Source organism: Natrix helvetica, assembly GCF_964273705.1.
Source record: "Natrix helvetica genome assembly, chromosome: 7".
In the NCBI taxonomy this organism is placed as follows: domain Eukaryota; kingdom Metazoa; phylum Chordata; class Lepidosauria; order Squamata; family Natricidae; genus Natrix; species Natrix helvetica.
In genome coordinates, this window is record NC_138558.1 from 27302210 (window position 1) to 27324280 (window position 22071).

A 22071-nucleotide genomic window follows, 5' to 3' on the forward strand; every position below is an offset into this window, starting at 1 on the left:
AAGCTGTAAACTAGGCACTACAATGACTTACTCTAAATGAAAAAAATCTGTATCAATGTAAACTAAGTAGTGTGCATAAACAACAGTTCACAAATGTAGTCACCATGGGAACTGCCTGGCCACTTTCTAGTAACCCTTCCTATTCTAACTCTTCCTTCCTGTGCTTTAAAGGGCAGTCAAGACCTTGCTACCACCCTGAGCCTAAAATGGGAAGAGAGAGGTTTTTAAATATCTGACTTTATGCTATATTTTAAAAGACATTCCGGTCCCCCTTAGAGTACTGGGTCACGATGAGACTCTCTTTTTAGTAAAATAATTTACTGTGTCTTATGACTAAACTCTGGCAAAATTTGAAATTGGAGATTTAGATTTACGACAAAGTGTGAGGTGCCTTACACAAAACATACTTTCTCGAAAAGTGTGACGTCGAGTGGAAAAACCATACAATTAAATGTTAACATAAGATTATTATTTTTTGTTCCTCCTTTAGAGTTTGAGACATTTAAAAATTCTCTTGTCCTATGTGGGGTCTTAGCAGCAGCCTTAGCTTGATTATTAACATGCCAGTTTTTACTTTGCTCAATTTTTAACTTAAAAAACATTTGTTTGTATCAAAGCAAAGTGTTGTTTAAGGGAGATTTCTAGGTGAATACTTGCATACTTCTAATGTGTCTGCAATGAAGTGTTCAAGTTCAAGCATGTTAATTTTAAGTTAAAAGAAAAACATTCATGACACCATACATATTTACTTGCAGTCATGCTAAATTGAAGTTTTCTCTCATCCTATTCTTACCTCTTCAGCTTCTGGCAATAATTTAAGAAGCTCGCGTAGGGTCTCAGCGCTATAGAAATCTCTTCCAGTGTGAAGATCTTCAATTAGAGAGTCAAGTGATCTTAATGAGACAATTTAATAAAAATACATTTTAGTTTAGGAACATAGGATTTCTATGTTTTAAAACAGCGTTTATCAACATTACACAGAGGGCTTCAATTTTTCAGTTTTTAGAATTCTCAGCCAGTACATCTAATGCTGGTTAGGAATTATGGGAAGAAACCCAGTACATCTGGATGCACTGCTGAAGAAAGAAGACTCTTTTAAAAAATATGTGCTGTTCCAAAACAATGTTCAATAGCAAAAAATAGTTAAATGTACAGCTGCCTCTGAGCAAGTTCATCTGAAATAAACACAACTGTTCTTAAAAAGACATTAATATCAAGATATTGTCCTTACTTTCATGACATTTTCATATTATTAAAAATCCAACCTTTAAGAAAAATAAGTTTTAATTTAAAAGCCAGTAGCTTACTTTAACTAAAATTACCTCTAATTTTGTAGTATTATATATTGATTAAAATTTCAAAACTATTGCTTAAAAGGAAAATGTAAGGCTAACCCAAGTATAAGATAAGGTTATTAACAGTTTGAATATGTTTTCAGGCTAAATTAAGTTTGTAATTACGCTATTTGTAGCTGAATATATCTCTTTTCTTGATGTTATGTTATCATCAGTGTAATAATTACAACAGCAGGAGAATAACTTACTTTTTAAACTGTTTGAGAAAAATCCCAATATTCATACTTCTTTTGGCATCCAAAATATTAATCTGCAAAAAGCAACAAAAGTTATCATTTCAGACAGAGCAAAGTAATCTCAATTGTTATTTTAAGTCACTATAGAGAGAATAAAATTATTCTGCATAGCAAAAGCAAGGATAATTCTAAATAGCATAAGAAAAGGTAAACATACTTCCAAATAATAATACAGATCTGCTGAGAAAGAAATATGGACAAAAATGTACCTGTCAACTCTCAGATCACTATAACGACAACAATTCTGAAATTTCAGTTGGTGAAAATAAGTTAGGCTGCTTACTCGTGCAAGGATATACAATAATATTGTGCCAGTATTTCATTATCTGCCCTGGCTGTATAATGAGGAAAATAGGTGGATGCTAGGATTCATTTTAGTTGTTGTATCATGATGATACCCTACCCCCACCCCACCCCCTGAGGCTCACCTACTTCCTACATTATGTTATTTTTAATTAAAAGTCGTTCTCCTGTCTAGAATTGCAATTCATCCAGAGAAATATGTTGTAGGCTACATAGCAACTGTAGTCTATATACGGTAGAAGAAACGATTGGCTACAGTAAATGTCACATGTAACTGGGAGAGCGACCATTCTTTGATAAATATTTCCCCTTCTCCTTTTCACCTGCTTTCCCCTCCTCTCCTCTTTCTGTCTTTGGGAAAGGCTTTAATGTTTGGAAAGGTGGAAAGAAATAAGAGGATAATCAGCAACAAGGTGGACTATCTCTGTTAGGTTAGGACAGGGACTAGGTTAGGGACAGATAATAGCAATAGCAATTATATACTACTTCATAGTGCTTTACAACACTCTCTAAGTGATTTACAGATTCAGCATATTGCCCTCAACAATCTGGGTCTTTATTTTATTGACCTCAGAATGATAAAAGGCTGATATCTTGAACTGGTTAGGATCGAACTCCTGGCATGGGGCAGAATCAGCATGCAATACTGTATTCTAACCTCTGCACCACCATGGCTTATGGAGAAAAACTATATTTGTAGTTGAAACAAACAAAATGTTAACAAGATATATTTATGTAGCTACTTACCAAGCATCTCTAAATTATATTAAAGTAACCAAAATATATTTATAATTCCCAAGGCATGTCACAACTTTTGAGCACCCCTAATGTTTGAAAATTGAAAGTTGAAAAATTTGACACGCCTTAAATAATCAACCAGTCAATCCTTTGTTCTTTTTCCAACCCATTTCTTTCTTCTAAAAGAAGAAGAGAAAACTGAGATCCTTCAGCCCAGAAATCTGAATAATTCTGACTGAAACCTAGTTGTTATTATGGTAAAAGCTACAGGCAGTTCAAAAGTCACAAACTACATAGGCTACCTAGCAGACTTAACTTACTATAAAACCTTTTTCACCTTGGATGCTAGAAGCATGTGAGGGCACACTGTAGCGCTAGCTTCTGTTCCCAAACTTCCTATTTGCGCGTTGGGTGGTTTTTTGCCCTCCGGGGGCTTTAGGAAGCTTCCCTGAAGCTTCCAGAGGGCGAAAAACAGCCCAACAGCCTAAAATCAAGGCTGAAAATCAGCTGGCCAGCACACGCATGCCTGCTGGAGCCAACAGGGCAACACCTTGTGTGCCCTCAGAAACGACTCCGCATGCTACCTGTGGCACGCGTGCCACGGGTCCGCCATCCCGGCTATAAAACATCCTGGAAAGTCATTGTGTGCTGTGTAATTTTTGTGAATAAAATACATTAGTGCTTTTAACCAAGAAAATGCTAAATTCATTTCTTCCTTTTTTTTCTTCCTCCTCTTCCACCCAATAAACTTTAAGCACATGTGTCTTGAAATATTATAATAAAAGATTTCTTTAAATCCCATTACATCTTTATAATGATGATTAACATCAGTATATCAAGAATAAATAAATTCATAAATTGATGGAATTATAATGCTTCAATAGTGTTATGTGGCCACGGAAGATCTTCCTAATGAAGGATCACCAGGCACTTAGAAGGAACATTTTCATTATCAGGAAAGTCCTATTTGTTTTTCCATTGAGTGACATTATATTTTGTTTATACCCTGAAAGCACCTGACTTTTTTATTGGTTATACTAATAAACAGTTCATTTCACTTAATAGGTACAATCACATGCTATATGTTATGTAAGATAGAAATTGCTGAAATGAAACTAACTGTACTGAAGATAGTTCTAGCACATATTCCTAAGACTTTACACAGGCGATCAGACTGATATGCTGCTTTTCTGTGTTATGTTAATTGTACCGTGTTAACCATGCCTTGTATTTTTCACAAGAATCTATCTTAAAATATTGAGTCAAGAGCCCATCGAATTCTACAAAGTGCAATTAAATCTTACAATACTTTGCAGTAGTTAAATAAAAGAGACTTGTGCTTCTCCCACAAATTATTTAAAATCTGTTTTTCCCAGAGAGTCACATCAAGTCACAACCCAACCAAGTAAGTCATAAGAGTACTTATACATTGGCCAACCCAGTGTTTTGGCAAGAATATAGCTGAATCCTGATGCTGATCAGAGGATTATTCATGGTGTCTATTATTCTCCTGTTTGCTTAATTCTTTAGCATCTCAGCAATTGACAGAACAGGCCTGACCTGTGCTTAGAGTTAAACAGAGCTGGACCTGATTAACACTTGATGAGACACTTCAGAGAACCCCAAAACAGTAGTTAGAAATTTAAAAAAACTTTTCAGGAACATCTGTGCCAACCACTTCTATACCGTTAGTTAAAGCACACTGAGAGCAAGCACAGCTAAGTCCATCTAGTCACCAGGAATTGAATCTATCTTAACATCTTTAGTTTTAGTGTCCAGTAAGATGGCAGTATGTAGCTATCCCTAGCTGGTCTCAAAAAGCTAAACTCTAGTTAATACTTGAATGGGAGATTATTACCAGGAAATAGCAAGATAATAGTCTGGAAGCCAAACCACATCCCAAGAACAATGCAAACCACTTTTGTATTGTTGCCAAAAGAAAAACAAAACAAAAAACACAACGCCACTACATGGACATACCCATGAAGTTACTAGGAAGTAAGCCATGTTTGCAAACTTTAACATGGTACATTCAAATACAATAAAGTAGCCAAAAAAAAAAAAAAAAAACCAATGAGAATTTTCTATTATTTCTTAGGAATAATACATTGAGCCCTCTTGTCTGCTGCTCCGTTCTGAGCAAAACCTCAAAAGCAACAAATCTTTGGTTTGATCTTGAAACAAAAGCAGGAGCTACTCTAGCGTAAGTTGTCTTCTTTATCCTTTCATGTTTTCTGGCTTCCTCAGCAGCAGCCTTTAGCTCAGTAGTGACCCAAGATTTGACAGGGCTCAGATCATTGTGTGTTATCTTTGTCTAACACTAACTCTGCTGTATGTCTTTTCTATATAATAATAATAATAAGCAAATGAGACAGAGAACCTTCATTTATGAACTTTATAGCACCAAAGCTTTATCTGCCAGAATTTTTTGGCAGGCTATTTCCCTTTTCTCCAGGGCTCCCTCCTCCCCTTCTTCTGCTCCCTTTAGCCAGGCCCTGACCCTTTGCTTCCTGATGAAAAGTTTACCCTAAGATGAAAGCAAGCCTTATCTACATTCAAAAGGCTGACTAGTCAGAACTCTTCAAGGTTTTAATATATGGTTTCCCTAAAAGCCTCAGCCAGAATGTATATGGGGACCTATTTTTTAGGACAGCTGCTACTAGGGGATGAGGAAGCTAACTCTCTCACCAGCAATTTGAGCTAATCCATTCTTGAAAATCCTCCCTTGCACTGCGATGAAAACCTAGTTGCAATATTTACGTGAGTGTTTGTGAGAATGAGATATATTCGTACAAGTAGTCCTCCACATATAATCACAATTGGGAGCAGAATTTTGGCCACTAATACAATCATTAAGTGACTTACTAGATGACCAGTATCAATTTTACAACCATGTTTACTGCACTCATTAAGGCAAATCACATGTCATTAAATGAATCTGGCTTCCCCAACTGCAGTTCCTTTTCAGAAACTAGCTAGGAAAGTTGCCAGATGCTGCAGCTGTTATAAATGCAAGTTGCTTGGCAAGCACTCAGATTGAGATCACATGACCAAGGAGGTGGTGCAATGGTCATAACTTCAACAACAGATTGTAGATCATTTATTTCAAGGCCCTCTTTGAACATTAAATAAATAATTGTAAGTCAAAGCCTGCCTATATTTGGGTAGTAAAGCACACTAAAACATCCCAGAGATCTCCCAGAGATGTCTGTATCCCCATCATAGGGATGCACCCTCCAGGCAAGTTTGTCCCCTCAGTTCATTTCCCAACTCTTGCCTAGCAGTAGCTATTAAAATATTTTATTAAAATACCAGAGCCCAATATTTAAAAAGTAGGAATAATCAGTACTCAGTGCCAATTTTAAAGTTAGAATGTTTATGCATGCAAGGAAATAACCACACAATCTCTCTCTTGTTTCATTCTCTCTCACACACTTTGGTGTGCCTAGCTTCTCTTTAGCAAACATGTATCTATAATCCGATCATGGAGCAGTGGTAACAGGTTTATGTGAAGAGAAGAAGAAAAGGAGTCATTATGTTTACCACCTTTGCACTAATGGGGACTTGTAACTATTTTGCTTATCCACAAAAAGTCTATCATCAAATATTCTGTCTGCAATAATGCCAGTATTAAATAGCAAAAGTTGGGAACCACTAAACACCCAACCTAAAGAGCAGAGAAAAGAATGAAACAAGCAAAGACATACATAAAAACCTGTAAAGCTATCTTATAAAGTATACAGCAATTATAATCTGTCCTTTTAGACAGATGCCAGAATTTATCAGTCTGAAATTCTGTTTAGCATCTTTGACAACTATGATTTTAAGACCAGAAACAGTTTTCAAAGCACCTCTTAACTTCTGAATAAACCATACACAACGAATCAAGATAACATTGGTTCATTTCAGTCATTTCTATTAAATATGAAGAAAAATTTAATTTTACTTAATCTGCAAACAAATCCATCAAACTGTTTTTTTTTAAATTGGCAGAGAAAATGCTGTGTCTGAAAACTCAAGTTATGTTTTCCACTACACTTTTTGTGTATTTTTAAAGCCAAACTCAGAATCTACCTGTCCCGATTTTACTTCTTCCATTTTTAAAAAGTTGGACTCATCTTCTCTTTTGAATCACCAAACTTTTTTGATTTACCAAGAGCCATATTTCATGTGCTTCTTGCTATCACCTTACATTCTGATAACCATCTGACATAAGTTATCTGGAAAGAATTTGAGCCAGTTAGTCTTAAGGAAATGGACCGGGTCCTTCTAACTGTGAGCATGGCCATTGCATTCTGCGCCTCTGCTCCCCAATTGCATGAAACCTAATGGGAATTGTTATGTGGTTGTTACAGTTAATGCTTCTCTGTAAGAAGATGAGGTAATGCTTGCCTTGAACAAGACAGTAAAGTCCCCTTCTTGGGAAACCTTGAACACAACAGTGTTGCATTACTCTCATCCAGTCTCAAGTAAAGGTTGTTGAGAGGAGATTGGCTCTTCTGCAGAGAGTCTTGAATGAACTGTATTATTTTAATTTTGTTTCCAGCTGGGCTCAGGTTGGGTTGAAATATGGAGAGAGCATTATAATATAGAGACTGCACTGGTCACACCTGCGAATGACTCTGGAGGGCTCAAGTGGTGCAACCAGTCTGGGCTTTCTGGGTCCGTTGGCAGCTTTTGATACCATTGACCATAGCGCCATCCTAGACTAGTTTCAGGGACTGCGAGGCACTGTTTTGCAGTGGTTGTCCTCTTTCCTCTGCAGCTGGTTGCAGGTGTTGGAAGGGTAGAAGAGAGATTTACTCCTAGGCTCTTGCCAAGTGGAGTGCCTTGGGGTTCAGGTCTTTCACCACTGTACATGTACATGAAACCACTGAGTGAGATCATTCAACAGAAAGGAGTGCAGTATCATCCGTATGCTGATGATACCCAGTTATGTTACTCCACCCATGGCTGAGCAGGTGATGCTATTTCAGTACTGACCCAGTGCCTGGAGGCTGTGAAGGTCTGGATGTGGAAAAACCAGCTCTAACTCAACCCAAGCAAGACAGAGTGGCTTTGGGTTTTGGCTCTCTTGGGAATGGTGATGTGTTTTCTTTGAGTATCAATAGAAGAACACCATCCAGACCCAGCAGTTACACAATATGGTGATCCTTCCACAGTTGTGGCTCCTGGGGGATCAGGTGGCAGATAGAGTAGTAAATGTGTGGAACTCCCTACCTGATCCTGTTGTTAGTTCCTCTAACCCCCATACCTTTTACCTTAAACTATCTACCATGGACCTTATGCATTTCTTAAGAGGTCCCTAAGGGGGCGTGCATAAGTCCACCAGCGTGCCTATTGTCCTTGTCCTACTGTCCCATTTATATGTACTCTTTTTGTGTGTTTATGGCTATGTTTTGTTTGTTTATATCCATTTATTTGTGCCATTTTTCATGTGTTTTCATATTTGTTGATAAATAAATAAACAAACAAACACATACATATGGCAAAGGGATTGTTCAGATACATCTTATGGACATCCTGTTGGACTGCAATGTGCTCTTCATGGGGCTACTCTCGAAAACCATCTGGAAGTTATAACTGGTCCAGAATGTGGTGGAGTACAGTGTTTTGAGCTCCTCTCAGTTTGCCTGTATCACACCACTGTTACATAAACTATACTGGCTTTCCAGTTTTTCACCAGGTAATTAAAGGTGCTAATTGTCTTCTTTAAGGCCTTTTTAAGCTGCTAATTATCTTCAAGACTCTACTTGTAGGACCGTCTCCCCCACTCCCGGCTAGGTCAGGTAGGATCCCTTCCCTTAAATACTGTTATCTAGTGGGACCTATGAAGTACACCTTTCTGTAGGATATCTGGTCATGTGCAACACTTTTCCCGCTGGAATCTGTTAAGCCCCCACCCTTTCAACCTTTTTGAAACCCATAAAGGGCTGTTTTTTCACCTCACATGTTATACAGGTGAAACTCGAAAAATTAGAATATCGTACAAAAGTTGCACGATATTCTAATTTTTTGAATTTCACCTGTAGGCTGCAGCTGAAGTCTGAGAATTGCATTGCTTGATGGATTAGAGACCATATTTTAGTGTTTCTGTTTTTTATCATTGTCGTGAGCCACCTAGAACTGTGTTTCATAAAATTGTAAGACAGATCTTTACTTCCAGAATATAAACAAGTGTTTCTTCAGGTAGCAAAATCTAAGAAGAACCTTCCTCCATAGAGAAGGTATTTATCAACCAGTCTTCTTCATCTGCAGTACACACTTTTAACAGAATAGTGTGAGAGTTCATTGTTACACTGACTACACCTTCACTACGGCACATTTTTTTCTTCTGCACAAATACAACTTATCTTGTAATCAATTTATTAAACTCTTGGAGACTTAATTTAGACCATATCTTCATTTATCATTGAACATAGTTCAATGGATAAACAATGGATAAGGGCAATAGTTTAAACACTTTACTTCTTAGAATAGCTTATATACATCATATAATTTTTTTGTTCATTTTTTCCTTTTGGAAGGTTGGGTCATCCTACTTTTCTTATGAGAATACTCTCAGCTTGGAATTCAAAGTATCACTAGAGCCTGTAATTAATTTTCTTATAGAAACATAGAATAAATAACGAAGGAGGATTGTGACTGACCAAACCCAGCAGCATTCTGTGGCAGCCACTTTTCTCATATTGCTAAGATACAATATAAATGTTCCTGTGAAAGTCCGAAATCTGGTGAATGACATTCACATAGTCGCTTGGTGTATGTCCTTATCCTCTCGACACCCTTACCCTAATACCCTTACCCTAATACCTCGGCTCCTCGCTTCCTTTTAAGCGTCTTCTATTCGCGGACTTTTTTTTTTTAAACCTGCGATCCTGCGCGGTTAGAACGAGTAGTTTCCAGGACCGCGAATTGAAAAGCAAAAGTAAAGCGTTACGCTGACTCGTTATATATGTCACCGTGAAAGACCGAAATTGGTATGTGTCGACATTCACCGGTGAATGTCGACATTCACCAACATTCACCGGTGAATGTCGACATTCACCAATTTCGGTCTTTCACGGTGACATAAATACTGTCTAGAAAGACCTATTGATTATAGCTTCAGAGGTTCAATATTTCAGAAACAGGCTGAAATATTAATTATAGGAGGCATGGTGGTGCAGTATTGCAGGTTAATTCAGCTTACTGCCATGAGTTTGATCCATCCTTCCAAGGTTGGTAATATGAGACCCAGATTGTTGGGCAATATGCTGATTCGGTAAACCACTTAGAGAGGGCTGTAAAGCACTGTGAAGCGGTATATAAGTGTAAGTGCTATTGTTATTGCTAAAGTCATAGTAACCCATAGTTGAGCCATGTTTTTCAATAAACCATTACTAGCTGAGTTACTTCAATACATTAAGTATAAAGCATGGCTTACAAACCACAAGAATTTCCAACCAAAGAAATACTAAGTCAGTAAACTATTATTAAGACATTTCTTTAGATAGAATTATTGTGAGCCAGGATTCATTCTGAATGTGCTGTACTAAGTCAGCCAATTATGTAGCAATTTTTGTAGCTTAGTTCTTACATTACAATTGAAATATCAATACAATGAATCAGTCCACATAATATGAATAGAGCTTTCCTATATTATGTTTTCCAGAGCCATTGAATGTCAATAGCTATAATTCCCTAGACAATACAGTCAACTGACATAATATTATGTGACATTTATAGACCTAATCCACAATAAAGTACTTTGATGGTATTTGCTAAACTCAATTAAAAACTCTTAGATATCTATCTCTTAATAAGTATACTGTCAATGTCAGTATAAGTATACATTACTTTTTTGATGTCTTTTTCAGTCTTAACCAAAGTATAAGCTTAGACCATATTGATTCCTTTGTAATTTTAATAATTGCTATATAATAGCAATCACTACCTCCCAATTTTTTTAAAAAAAGTTTACTTCTAGGATTAGAAGCTATCTTCTCCTTTATTCTTATATGCTTAAACATGCCTTTTTAAAGAACCCACGTAATTTTTTTAAAATTATGCTTGCACACAATCTTGGATGCTTTTCCCAAACCACAGGATAACAGTTTCCTGAAGATGCAAATCCTGAGAAAACATTAGCTGAGGGTAAATGTAAGCATTATTATCGTGTTGAAATAGAAAGAAGTGAAAGCTTTAAAAAGTACAGTGTAAACATATTAGCTTTTAAAAATATTTTATAGCTCCCATGAATATGATAACACATTTTATAAGTATAATACATTGGGATTCCCTTCCCCCCTCTTTCCAAAATAGACTTTTTTGGTGTTTGTCTTTTAAAGGTACACATTTATCTCAAGTTGCTTTATATCTATTTGGTGAAAGTGATTAAATGGATTTTAATATTTTAGATATATCCACTTTCCTCCATATTGTTAGAACCTCATTGTGTTTAGTTGGAAAGCAAATTCACTGAGCTCAAAGGGATTCAGTCAGTTAGGATTGTCATTTTAATATTAAAAAAGCAAGAACACAGTCTGGTTTATGAGGAGGGAAAAATAAAAATAAACTCAAATCCATATTAAAGCAGTATTTCTACAGTATTTCTACAAAAAGATAAGCCAGATCTAACACTTAGTGCCTACGGCAGGGGTGTCCAAACTTGGGAACTTTAAGACTTGTGGACTTCAACTCCCAGAATTCCCCAGCCAGCATGGCTGGCTGGGGAATTCTGGGAGTTGAAGTCCACAAGTCTTAAAGTTCCCAAGTTTGGACACCCTTGGCCTACGGCATGCATGCCAGAGGTGGCTCTCAGCATCCTCTCTGATGGTATGTGAGCCATCACACCAGTTCAGCTCTGCCACGTATGCGCCTCCCACCAGCCAGCTAGTCTTTGGGTCTCTGCCGTGCATGCACGGGGGGCTGTGCGCATGTGCAAGCAGGGGCACATGCGGGGGGAGAATGTACAGGCTCAGGGGGTGGGTTGCATGCACAGGGGCTGCGTGCATTGCATTGCATTTGGGGGTACACGCACAGACACACACACGATCATGCTTTGTGCACTCAGTCTGGAAAAGATTAGCCATCACTGACTTAGTGCATAAGGACTGTATTGCACTGTATTTTTATTTTAAAATTATATTTGACTTGCACATCCTCGTGTTTGTGATTTATTTTGGTTCTATGATTGCTGAACAAAACAACAGCAAAACAGTATCTACTCTTTCCAAGACAGAGCTAAAAAGGAGAGATGGAATTGTGTTGTTAGTTTGTATTTGGGCCACGCTGGAATTCAAGGCTACAGAAACATTTGCTTTGCAAACTTTCTAATAAAGGAAGCTAGAAAACAGAAACAATGCAGAAACAGCTCAGCCCCTTTTCCCTCACATCCTAACTTGGTAATATTGTTGAAGAGTTTGTTTTATGGCATCTCGTCCAAGCCTAGACAGAAAAGTTCACATTGATAACATCACTCTGTATTTCTGAGATGTAGCAACAGGCAGTTCAAGGACAAAACTCTTTCTTTACCTTGCAAGATCTAATAGTTACAATATGCAGCCATAAAGCAGTCTCTCTGCACTCATGAAGACTAGAAACTTCTCTTTTTAGCAGGAAGATACCTTCAAGTTTGTAAATACTTAGTTCAGCAGAAAACTTTAAATATAGTCCTATAAAGATTATAGGGAGTATAATTCTAATACATGAAAGGCATGTTTTCCCCCCAAATGCCCAATTACAGTATGGGTGTGCAAACTGATTACCACTTTAAAATTTGTGATGACAATACATTTTGCATTAGTTTTACATTAATAACGTCTGATAACTTGAAAAAGGCAACATTTTCTTACATAGAAAAAGTCACTTTAGTTTAAAAACATTAAAGAAAAATTTGGCTACCTATACGCTCTACAAAATCTTCTATCTCTGTTTGAAGAGGTCACAGAAGAAAGTTACAGTACAAATCACATACTTTTACTTCATTGCCACAAACTTGATGTGTGATTATTGCTGTTATTTGACATACAGTACATTTACATTTAAATGAAGTCCATTTTGTTCTCCATCAGAAAGAGATTCTATTACAAGTAAGATGCACAAGTAATTAAACCAGGCTTGCCCAAATGTGTGCCCCCTAGCTCTGTTGTACAACAACCCCAATCACTGCTGCCGAGCAAGAATCATGGCTAGCTGAAGGATGATGAGAATGGCAACCTAGCACTTCTAGAAGGCTTGGTAGATGAGTATTGCACACTCATATCTTAGCAAATAGGCTGCCTTTAATAAAAATTAAAAAATAAAATGCTTCTTCCCATGTTGATGCTTACCTCTTGTTTGGAATCTTTAAATGACCTTCTTAAAGATCTGCTTCTAGTTTCTAGTGGAGCAGGTTCTTCTTGCTGACCAAAGAATTCCTCAATTGTCTTTGTGTCGATTTGGTAGCTCTGCTTAGCACCAATAGTCCAGATATTGTTTTTACCACGGACTTGTTCTTCAGGGATCGTTTTCCAAAAGAAACTACGTATTCGCTTCTTCTTGCTCAGGTGGCCGTGTCCATTCAACAGCTGGGATACCGAAGATCTGCTTAGATTGGGGGGAGGAGGGGGTGGCGGCGGCGGCACTTCTGCTGATAAAGGCAATCCAGCTTCCTCGGAAAAGCATGGTGGAGGAAGAGGTGGGGGTGGAGGGGGTCGCTCTTCTGGTTCGTTGGTATCGGCAATCATGAATCCAGCTTCGGCTGAAATTGCTCCATTTTCTTTATCATTGACCAAGGAGACACAATTCATAACATGCATTTTATAGTCTCTCTCTCTGGAGAGACAGACTTAGTTCTGTGGAGGTGCATATAATGCTTAGCAGCTGAACAACGTATGACTTCCTCATCAAAATTTTGGTTTACCATCCGTCAATGAAATTCAAGAGATCTGTGTTCGCCCCTGAAATCTGTAACAGAAAAACAAGAAGGCTAGGTCAATGTTTTTGCAAATATGGGAAAGGGTATGACCAAAGCACCAATTTGTAGACTATATTCCCGTGATGGTGAACCTATATTTGCTGGCATGGCAACCCTCGGCAGCCCTCAGCTCTGGCACTCATGTGCGTGCTGGCCAGCTGATTTTTGGCCTTCTGCAGGACCGGGAGAGGCTGTTTTCACTATCCCAGGGCTTTAGGAAAGCCCCCGGAGCCTAGAGAGGGTACAAAACAGGCCCAACAGCCCAACCGGAAGTTTGGGAATGAACTTCCGGTTGCCCCGTTGGGACTGTTTTTCGCCCTTCCCAGACTCCAGAGGCTTTCCTAAAGCCTGGGGATGGCGAAAATGGCATCCCCCAACCCTCCGGCCTCACCGAAGCCATTTTCACCCTCCCCAGGCTTCAGGAAAGCCTTTGGGCGTGGGGGTTGCTTGCACATGCACGGTAGGGGGGTCGCTTGTGCATGCACGATGGGGGGTTGCTTGCATATGCGCAGGTGGGGGTTGCTTGTGCATGCGCAGATGGGGAGGTCACTCACGCATGCGCAGGTGGGTGGGCATGCGCACACGCACAATAGCACACACACACAGTTTTGGCACACCTTTGGAAAAAGATTAGCCATCACTGCTATATTCAAATGATTCCACCAATCCAGACATACCAATTAGTAACTCCATTTTATATCTCTTGTAATGTATCATACAACCTGAGTAAGCTTTGTAAACAACACAGTCAGAAGCCATTGTTTATAATCATGCCCAAAGTATTTAAAACTGGACTACCTGCCTGCAGACCTAATTTAAGGTCAACCTAAGAATAACTTCCAGGGCTGATCCACATCTCCAGTATGAAGATAGCAGTGACGTGCAGTCAGGGGAGGCAGGGGAGGCACAGCCTCACCGCTCTCATCATGAAAAGAAAAAAAAATTCTCCCTTTTTCTCTTTCATCTCTTTCTTGCACGTGCAAGCAAAATACCCCAAGATCACAGTGGCGGGGACAGCAACTCCTTTTGCTGCGCTGCGGAGAAGAGCCACAGGAAGGAGGGGAATGGGACCACGTGTGCAGGAGGCAGCCCTTCATGTTGGCTCAGGAAGGAGGGGAAGGGGACCACGTGTGCAGGGGAAGGGGACCACAGCTCGCGCTGATCTGAGGGCTGCCTCCTGCACACGTGGTCCCATTCCCTTCCTTCCTGTGACTCTTCTCCGCAGCGCAGCGGAAGGACTTGCTGTCCCCGCCACCGTGATCCTCGGGTATTTTGCTTGCACGCTTGCAAAGATCAAAGTTGTCACAGTCCTCCCTTCATGATGATAATTTGATGACGTCACCAGCCTCACCAGCCATAAACCTCACCGCACATCACTGGAAGATAGGATACTTGCCATTTTGCTAAGGCAGTAATGGATGATGTCATCCTTAGCCCATAGCAATTAATCTCAAAAATTGTTCCCCAACTGATGATACTTACTCTGCATCAAAACTAGTGGTTTCTTTTCCTCCCCCAATCAAACAAGACAATCTCTTGCTGCACCTCATTTCATCTTACACAACTCCAGTCCAGGTGGCTGGTGTGTGTTCTGGCGGGCAATCCCAATAGTCCTCACTCTGTGACTTTAATGACCTTTTGTCTTGGGCTGCTTGGCTGCCTGCCATGAAAGAATGGGTTTTTATTTTGTTTTTATATTTTGTTCCAGATTTAATAGTGGAACAATGAAATGTTGGCTATTTTGGGTTGTTTTTAACAGTTTCAGCAGAAGGATTATAAAAATTGAAATCAGCAAGAATTTTGTTCTTTCCCCTTGAAGACTAAAGGGACAGAGAGAAGAGCAAAACTGTTAATCCCCCCCCCCCCCGCCACAAACCAGATCTTCTGTGCCTGCAGAAGGGAGAGCAATTGGCACATATTTTGCTAGTATGGGAAGGAAAAAAAGATGCAGGATTAACTATGGTCCAGACAGAACATCAGGTCATCGCTGTGAGCAAAGTTGAGGAAGCGAGTTAAAATCAAGAAAAGGATTTCTTAAATCAGCTTCGTTTATGTATGGGACGCAAGTGAAGGCTAGAAAGGATTTAAATTGAGCTAATGTAAAACATTTGATTTACGCTTCTGGCCAAATCAATCACACCAATATTTAAAATCGTATTTGGGCTGCATCACAAGGTTTGTTATGATATGACTACTTTAGATTAAACCTATTAACATTAACTCAGTAAGCATCAGACTACATAGCAACACGTGCTTTATTTATTATATTGTGCTATTTTTAATTTCTATCCTTCAATTCAATTCAATTTTACGCATTATGTGCACTAGGACTCAAAAAGACACATTCAATTTATTGAATTTATATAGTTCCCCCCTCCCCATCTGACTTGCATATAGTTCTGAGTAGCATACACAATTAAAATTCACTCAAATGCTTCTCAAAAGTTTGCTATAGGAGCTTAGTGACAAAAGAAAAAAATAGCTACCTTGGTATAGCTTGTAAACTATATTATACATAATTTTGACTTATTGTGGACATACATTCTTTCACTTTCATGGCTAAGCAATCTTTCAGTGATACAGCACATAATTTTATCTCTACTTGCATGGTACCAAACAACTCATTCAATCATACCATATTTTTTTATTATTTTGGCTTACTTTGACTGCCAAGCTTTTTTGAACTGTGTTTATTGGGGGACAATTATGCATGTACACCACCAATACATTCTCTACATTTGATAAATTAATTCATTACCTGCACTTTGATATGAATATTTTATATCTTATATCAGAACAGAAAAATTAAATGTGAGCAATCTAGATTAAAATCAGTTTACTATATTGTGATAACACAGTATGTTTATTATTAATAAGCATGCTATGTAAACCCAATGTATTGATTTTAATCACAACCATTACATTATTTTATTTATTTCTTAATTTTTCTTATGCTGACCATTTCCCCCATAAGGTGACTCTGGATGGCTTAATTAACCAACCATGATTAATTAATAAATTAATAAACCACAACCATTTTGTTTCATATATCACATTAAATCAAACCAAATGAACCACATCATGGTTTATTGCGATGTGTACATTCAGTCATATATTTTTTCAGACTGATAGTTGTGTGGAATACAAAAAATATCTTTTAAGCATTTCTTCTCTGCATATGTGCAGACCCACAAATTGTAATCACTAAAATTAATATAAACTTTTCCTGAATTATCATCTTTTGTAGAATGTGAACATTAAATATCATAGTTGAAGCAACTTTTAAATTACTGATATTCAAATTCAGTTTAGTTTTACATCAAAAGTCTCAGAACATTTGATCAATCTCATCTATATCATAGAATTTGAAAATGTAAACTAAATTTGTTTACCAAATAAGTCAGAACATCTTTTTTTTGTTGTTGCAATATAGATGGATACTTTAAGTTGGACTCCCTGGGTTAGTATTGTAACAAGCATAAACAATTAAAAGGAAAGGAGAAGATGCATAACTATGCAAATGTGCAAAACTAAATATTTATATAGGCAAATGAATATGTCCAGATTATCTCATACTGGGATGATAGGTACCATATTTTTCGGAGTATGTGATGCACCGAAGTATAAGACACACCAAGCACCAAAGCATTAAAAAATCACAAAATTTGAAAATAGTACGCAGAAAATTATTTAGAAAAAATATATGTCAGTATATGTGTGGAATATATTGACCAGTCATATTTTAAAAGACAAGATACCATTTCTGCTCTCGGTATATGGTAAAAAAAAAAAAAGATAAAGAAAGTGAGTTTAGGATTGAAGCCTAATGGCGCAATATCAAATTATATAGCCAATTTAGGAATGAGGCATGTAGGAACTTCAATCAGTTTCAATACTCCATAAAGTCTAATACATTTTATAAGTGCTCTGAGATTTTAGCAAGGTAAAGATTTATACATATTGGATACAGCTGAGCTTTTTCTTGCTATAATGTGATACTTACAGAATTATGGATACTACATAATTTATATACACACCATCAAGGTTTCAAGATACACTTCTATTAAAGATTAAGAGAAACATGTAAAAACCATTAATCCCAGCTAAAAGACACATATTTTGATTTAATTGAAAGAAAGCCATATTGCTCCCTCTTGCTGACTCTCAATTTACTCACTTGTTCTTTATTGGCCTTTGGGTTTATTATTGGTAGATGCTAAGGACAATAACAAATCAAATTACTCATTCAAACTACTTCTACCACAAAAGAATAATTTTATTACATGATCCTATAACGCTGCTTTATAGACCTTTAATACATTTTTACTTTTCTATCAATATCAAAAATTATCACAGCAATTTCTTTCTTTTCCCAAGTTTCACTATTTGTTTTGTTTTTCTGAATGAAAACTTCATGTAAAAGTAGACATGATATAGGAGCCTTCTCCATATTGATATTGCCTAAAGGATTATGGGGCTTGAAATCAACATTCATTCATTCATTTGTTCATTTCAGTGGTGGGTTGCAGGCGGTATGCCCCGGTACGGATGTACCGGAACCTGCCTGGAGCACCTGGTACCTTTCCGGCACGGTGCTCCATTGGGCCCGCCCACCCGCCCGAGCTCCTTACCTGTCCTTTAAACCTTCTGCATTTCTGCGCATGCGCATGGTGCATACAGCACCTGTGCGACGCTCCACTGAGCAGCTGGAACGTTGCGGAGGCTTGCGGAGGAGTCGCAGGCAGGTACGATGCATGCACGCGCTCACGTGTGTGCGCTCGTGTGGTGCACGTCCATGTGGGCGATGCCGGGCCCGTTCCAACCGTAACGGAACGGGATCCACAACCCACCACTGGTTCATTCATTCATTTAAAAGATTTGTATGGCAACTTATCTTAAAACTCGGAGTGGTTCACAATATAGCCATGGTGGTGAACGTATGGCACGCGAACCATCAGCTCCAGTGCACATGCACACGTTGGTCAGCTGATTTTCAGCCTTCTGGAGGGGAGGGGGAGGCAGTTTTCCGCCCTCCGCTGGCTCCAGGAAAACCTCCAGAGGGTAGGCCTGTTTGGCCTGTTTCTTACCCTCTCCAGGCTCCGGAGGTTTTCCTGGAGCCTAGGGAGGGCGAAAACCGCCTCCCGGGCCCCTGAGGAAATACCAAGCTCAGCTTGGAGGCGAGCAGTGCGGTGTGTATGGGTGGGAGTGTGTGTGCACATATGTGCATGTGGGACTGTGCTTTCCTTTATGGGTGCTTGCACTCATGCGCACTATCACACACTCACATTTTTGGCACCCAACAACAAAAAGGTTAGCCATCACTGCAATATAGGGTGAACAAAACATTTTTTTAAAAAAGAAACTTGTTTGAAGTTTAGTGGAATATGATATGGAAGGAATAAAATATAGCTAGAGTCCTTATCTATGGTATTAAAGCCAATATTCAAGTCCAAGATACAATGAAATATAGAATATTTTATATATATATATATATACCAGGGGTTGTAACACAAATACATATATATATGTAAATGCCTAAGGAAAAGGTGTAAAGCTTACAATTAAATTTATATTCTGCTGAACAAAAAAAAACTGCAGCTACTGCAACATAGAAAGGGAGATAAAGTCAGTGACAGAATCTGACAGAAATTATACAACTAAATTGTATTGTCAGAACAATATAGGCCTTTGTTAAAGAAATACAAAGACTAGTAAGCTTTCAAATACGGTTCTTAAAAATGGAAAGGTTTAAATATCTTCATGAGAAGGAACAGTACTATCCAAAGTGTGGCAGATTGACATTTATTAGGGATTAAGCAATTCAAAAAACAGCATTTTTTTCTTATTATAAACAAATTGGTTTTCAGCATTATAAAAAAAATTAAAGAACTTTAGTTGCTGAGGAAAATTAATAACTACTTTATTTTGCAAAGCAATATATAGGTGAACTTCCAGATCTGCATCAAACAATCAATCAAATAACTTGGCAATTAACAGCAAGAGAAATGCCCATTCCAGAATATCATTTACAATGCAATATTTACATAATTAATCTGGGTGTTTATGATCCAGCTAGCTACTGAATTAAATCCCAAACCTTTTTAAAAAACAAGTATGTTTGACAGCTTATTCAGGAAATGATAAACCTGTGTTCAGAATAATACATCTAATTTGAAATATATTTTCTTACTGAAGGAAAAACTGTATATGTGAAGTTATTGTATACTGGACCAACCAGTTTTGAAACACTGAAAATGTTTCTTAGGAAGTGACAATTCTAAATGCACCATGTACATGCATAACATTCATAAAAGCTCAGTAATCCCAAATTGCCACTTACATCCAAGGTAAACATGAATGCTACAAACTGGTCTCTCTTCTAGCCATCAGTTAAGAAAGCAGCTAATGAGTGGCCCAAAAGGAAGTGATTAATACATTCTTGTATTACCCTTTTGGGGCAGTGAGTAGACGTATAAGGAAAACAAGAGATATGGAAAAAATTGTTTTAGCAGAATCGCTTCAAGAAAGGGTGAAGCAAGATAAGTGAACATTACTAACTTCATTTTATACATGCAAGTTGTCCTGATTTAAGTGAAGTGAGAAGCAATTAATACAACCGTGAATAGATTCTGATGAAGTCAGTATCACTTTGTGCCTACAGCAACCTTATATCAGGTTGATGCTCTCAGGATGGACAGGTGTCTCTGTTCTTATAATAACTGAATCAGAAACAGCCATGTTGTTTGAAGGGATAGGAGCCAAAGACCAATCAAGTGCAAAGTCCCGAGTTTGGGAAAGCTGTGTAGAGAAATTAGAGAACTTAGGAAAAATTAAGCACACAATAAGAAAAAAACAGATAGAACCAAAGTTATCACCTAATACACTTCCCCATCTAGGAGGTAAGAAAAGATATGTGCAAAGAGGAAAACCACACCAAGGGATCTTATCTTATGTTATTGGACATAAGCACAAACTGACAGAGAAAATGCCTTGTCACCATTACCTTTTTTCTTTGTATATTTAACTGCGGACTTAAAACATTTCAGAAGGTCTCAGGTGTAGGTGAACATATCTAGCTTTGCACCAAGAAACTTGTTCCAATTGACAGGGGCTTACAGAGATTCAGCAGGGTGCCACATCACCATTTATACTGAGTAAGAATCAGGGTGCATAAACCATTTAAGCCAGCATCCTCCTTCAGAGAATGGTTAACCAGACACCTGCTCAAACAAATGATGATTTTCCGGAAATGTTTTGTCCTCTTTTTTCCAGAAACCTTTGAACTGTGGTGCTATTACACATCCCATGGACTGCAAAAATTACAAAGAAGTCCTAAACCAAACCTCACCAAAAGTATTACTTAAAGCCAAGATTGCCAAACAGAGACTGTCACACTTTGGTCATGTCATGAGAACTGTCTCACTCGAAAAGTCTGTCATGCTGGGAGTGATCCGTGAAAAAAAGGAGAAGGGGCTGCCCTAGTACCCTCTGGCTGGACACTATGAAGGATGACACCAGGAGGCGAATCTGAAGGAGGCGGTGTGAGACAGAAAAGCATGGAGAGTGCAGATCCATAGAGTGGCTAAGGGTCGGACATGACTCAATGGCTGATGATGACGCATGGCCATCAAAAGAGGTGTACATTAGAATATATAACTTAATCTTACATGGACTATATAGATTACTACTGACAATTAGTCAGAATTCTAAGCAATGATAATGTAATATCCAAACACTGGGATTAAATGTCAATATTACTAAACTTTGTTTAATGTTTCCAGTTTTAGATCCCTAAATCACACTGGCTTCATTTTTTAAGCAATTTTAAGCAAAATTCTATATTTTGTTAATCTAGATCTCTAGATTAAAATCTCAATAAAAAATGGGGGATGAGTATCGTTGCCTCTCACCTAAAATGTGGAGGTTTAGTTACCCATTTTAAAGAATAAGATACCCATTTATAGGAAAAGGAAGAATTGAATAGTTTTAATGCCATCAGATCAGTGGTGGGTTCCAACCGGTTCGGACCAGTAGTAGCTTGGCAGCCTGGAACCGTCAGCAAACCAGGCCTGCCACACCCCCGAACCAGTTTTCCTGGTGCTGCCGTAGGCAACGCCATTTTGTTTTTTGCTTCTGTGCATGCACAGAGCAATTTTTGTACTGCGCACATGTGCGTGGCATGCCCTTGAGCAAACCAGCAGTAGTCTCTGCCGGAACCTACCACTGCATCAGATCAGTAGTATTCCAAATTTTATTTGGACTATAGTTCAATTCAGGTAAATTTTATGTTGGACAGGTTTCTTTGGGAAAGAAACTTTGTTGTTCGTTGTAGCTTCCCCCTCAGCTATCTACTCCCTTCTTATTGCCTCTGCTTCAAGCGAGGGTGTACACTTCACCTTGGCAATGGATGGAAACCAACAATTGGGGAAGAAATTAAATGGGCTTTTTTGGATGCTGACTTCTGACCAAGAGCTCACTTTAAGGCATGTCCACACACAGT

At 38.3% G+C, this 22071-nt stretch overlaps 1 protein-coding gene across 2 annotated transcripts in view; it reads right to left on the reverse strand.

The window, feature by feature from the left end:
• The window catches only part of FHDC1 (FH2 domain containing 1), a 51962-nt gene that overhangs the window by 25457 nt on the left and 4434 nt on the right, over positions 1–22071 (reverse strand). For both annotated transcript variants that reach the window (XM_081959603.1, XM_081959604.1), the window contains exons 2-4: positions 12946–13561; positions 1544–1605; positions 794–893 (exon numbers count right to left, since the gene is read on the reverse strand). In XM_081959603.1, the coding sequence (XP_081815729.1) occupies positions 794–893; positions 1544–1605; positions 12946–13413 (630 nt within the window). In that variant the 5' untranslated portion in view covers positions 13414–13561. The remainder of the gene's footprint in view (positions 1–793; positions 894–1543; positions 1606–12945; positions 13562–22071) is intronic.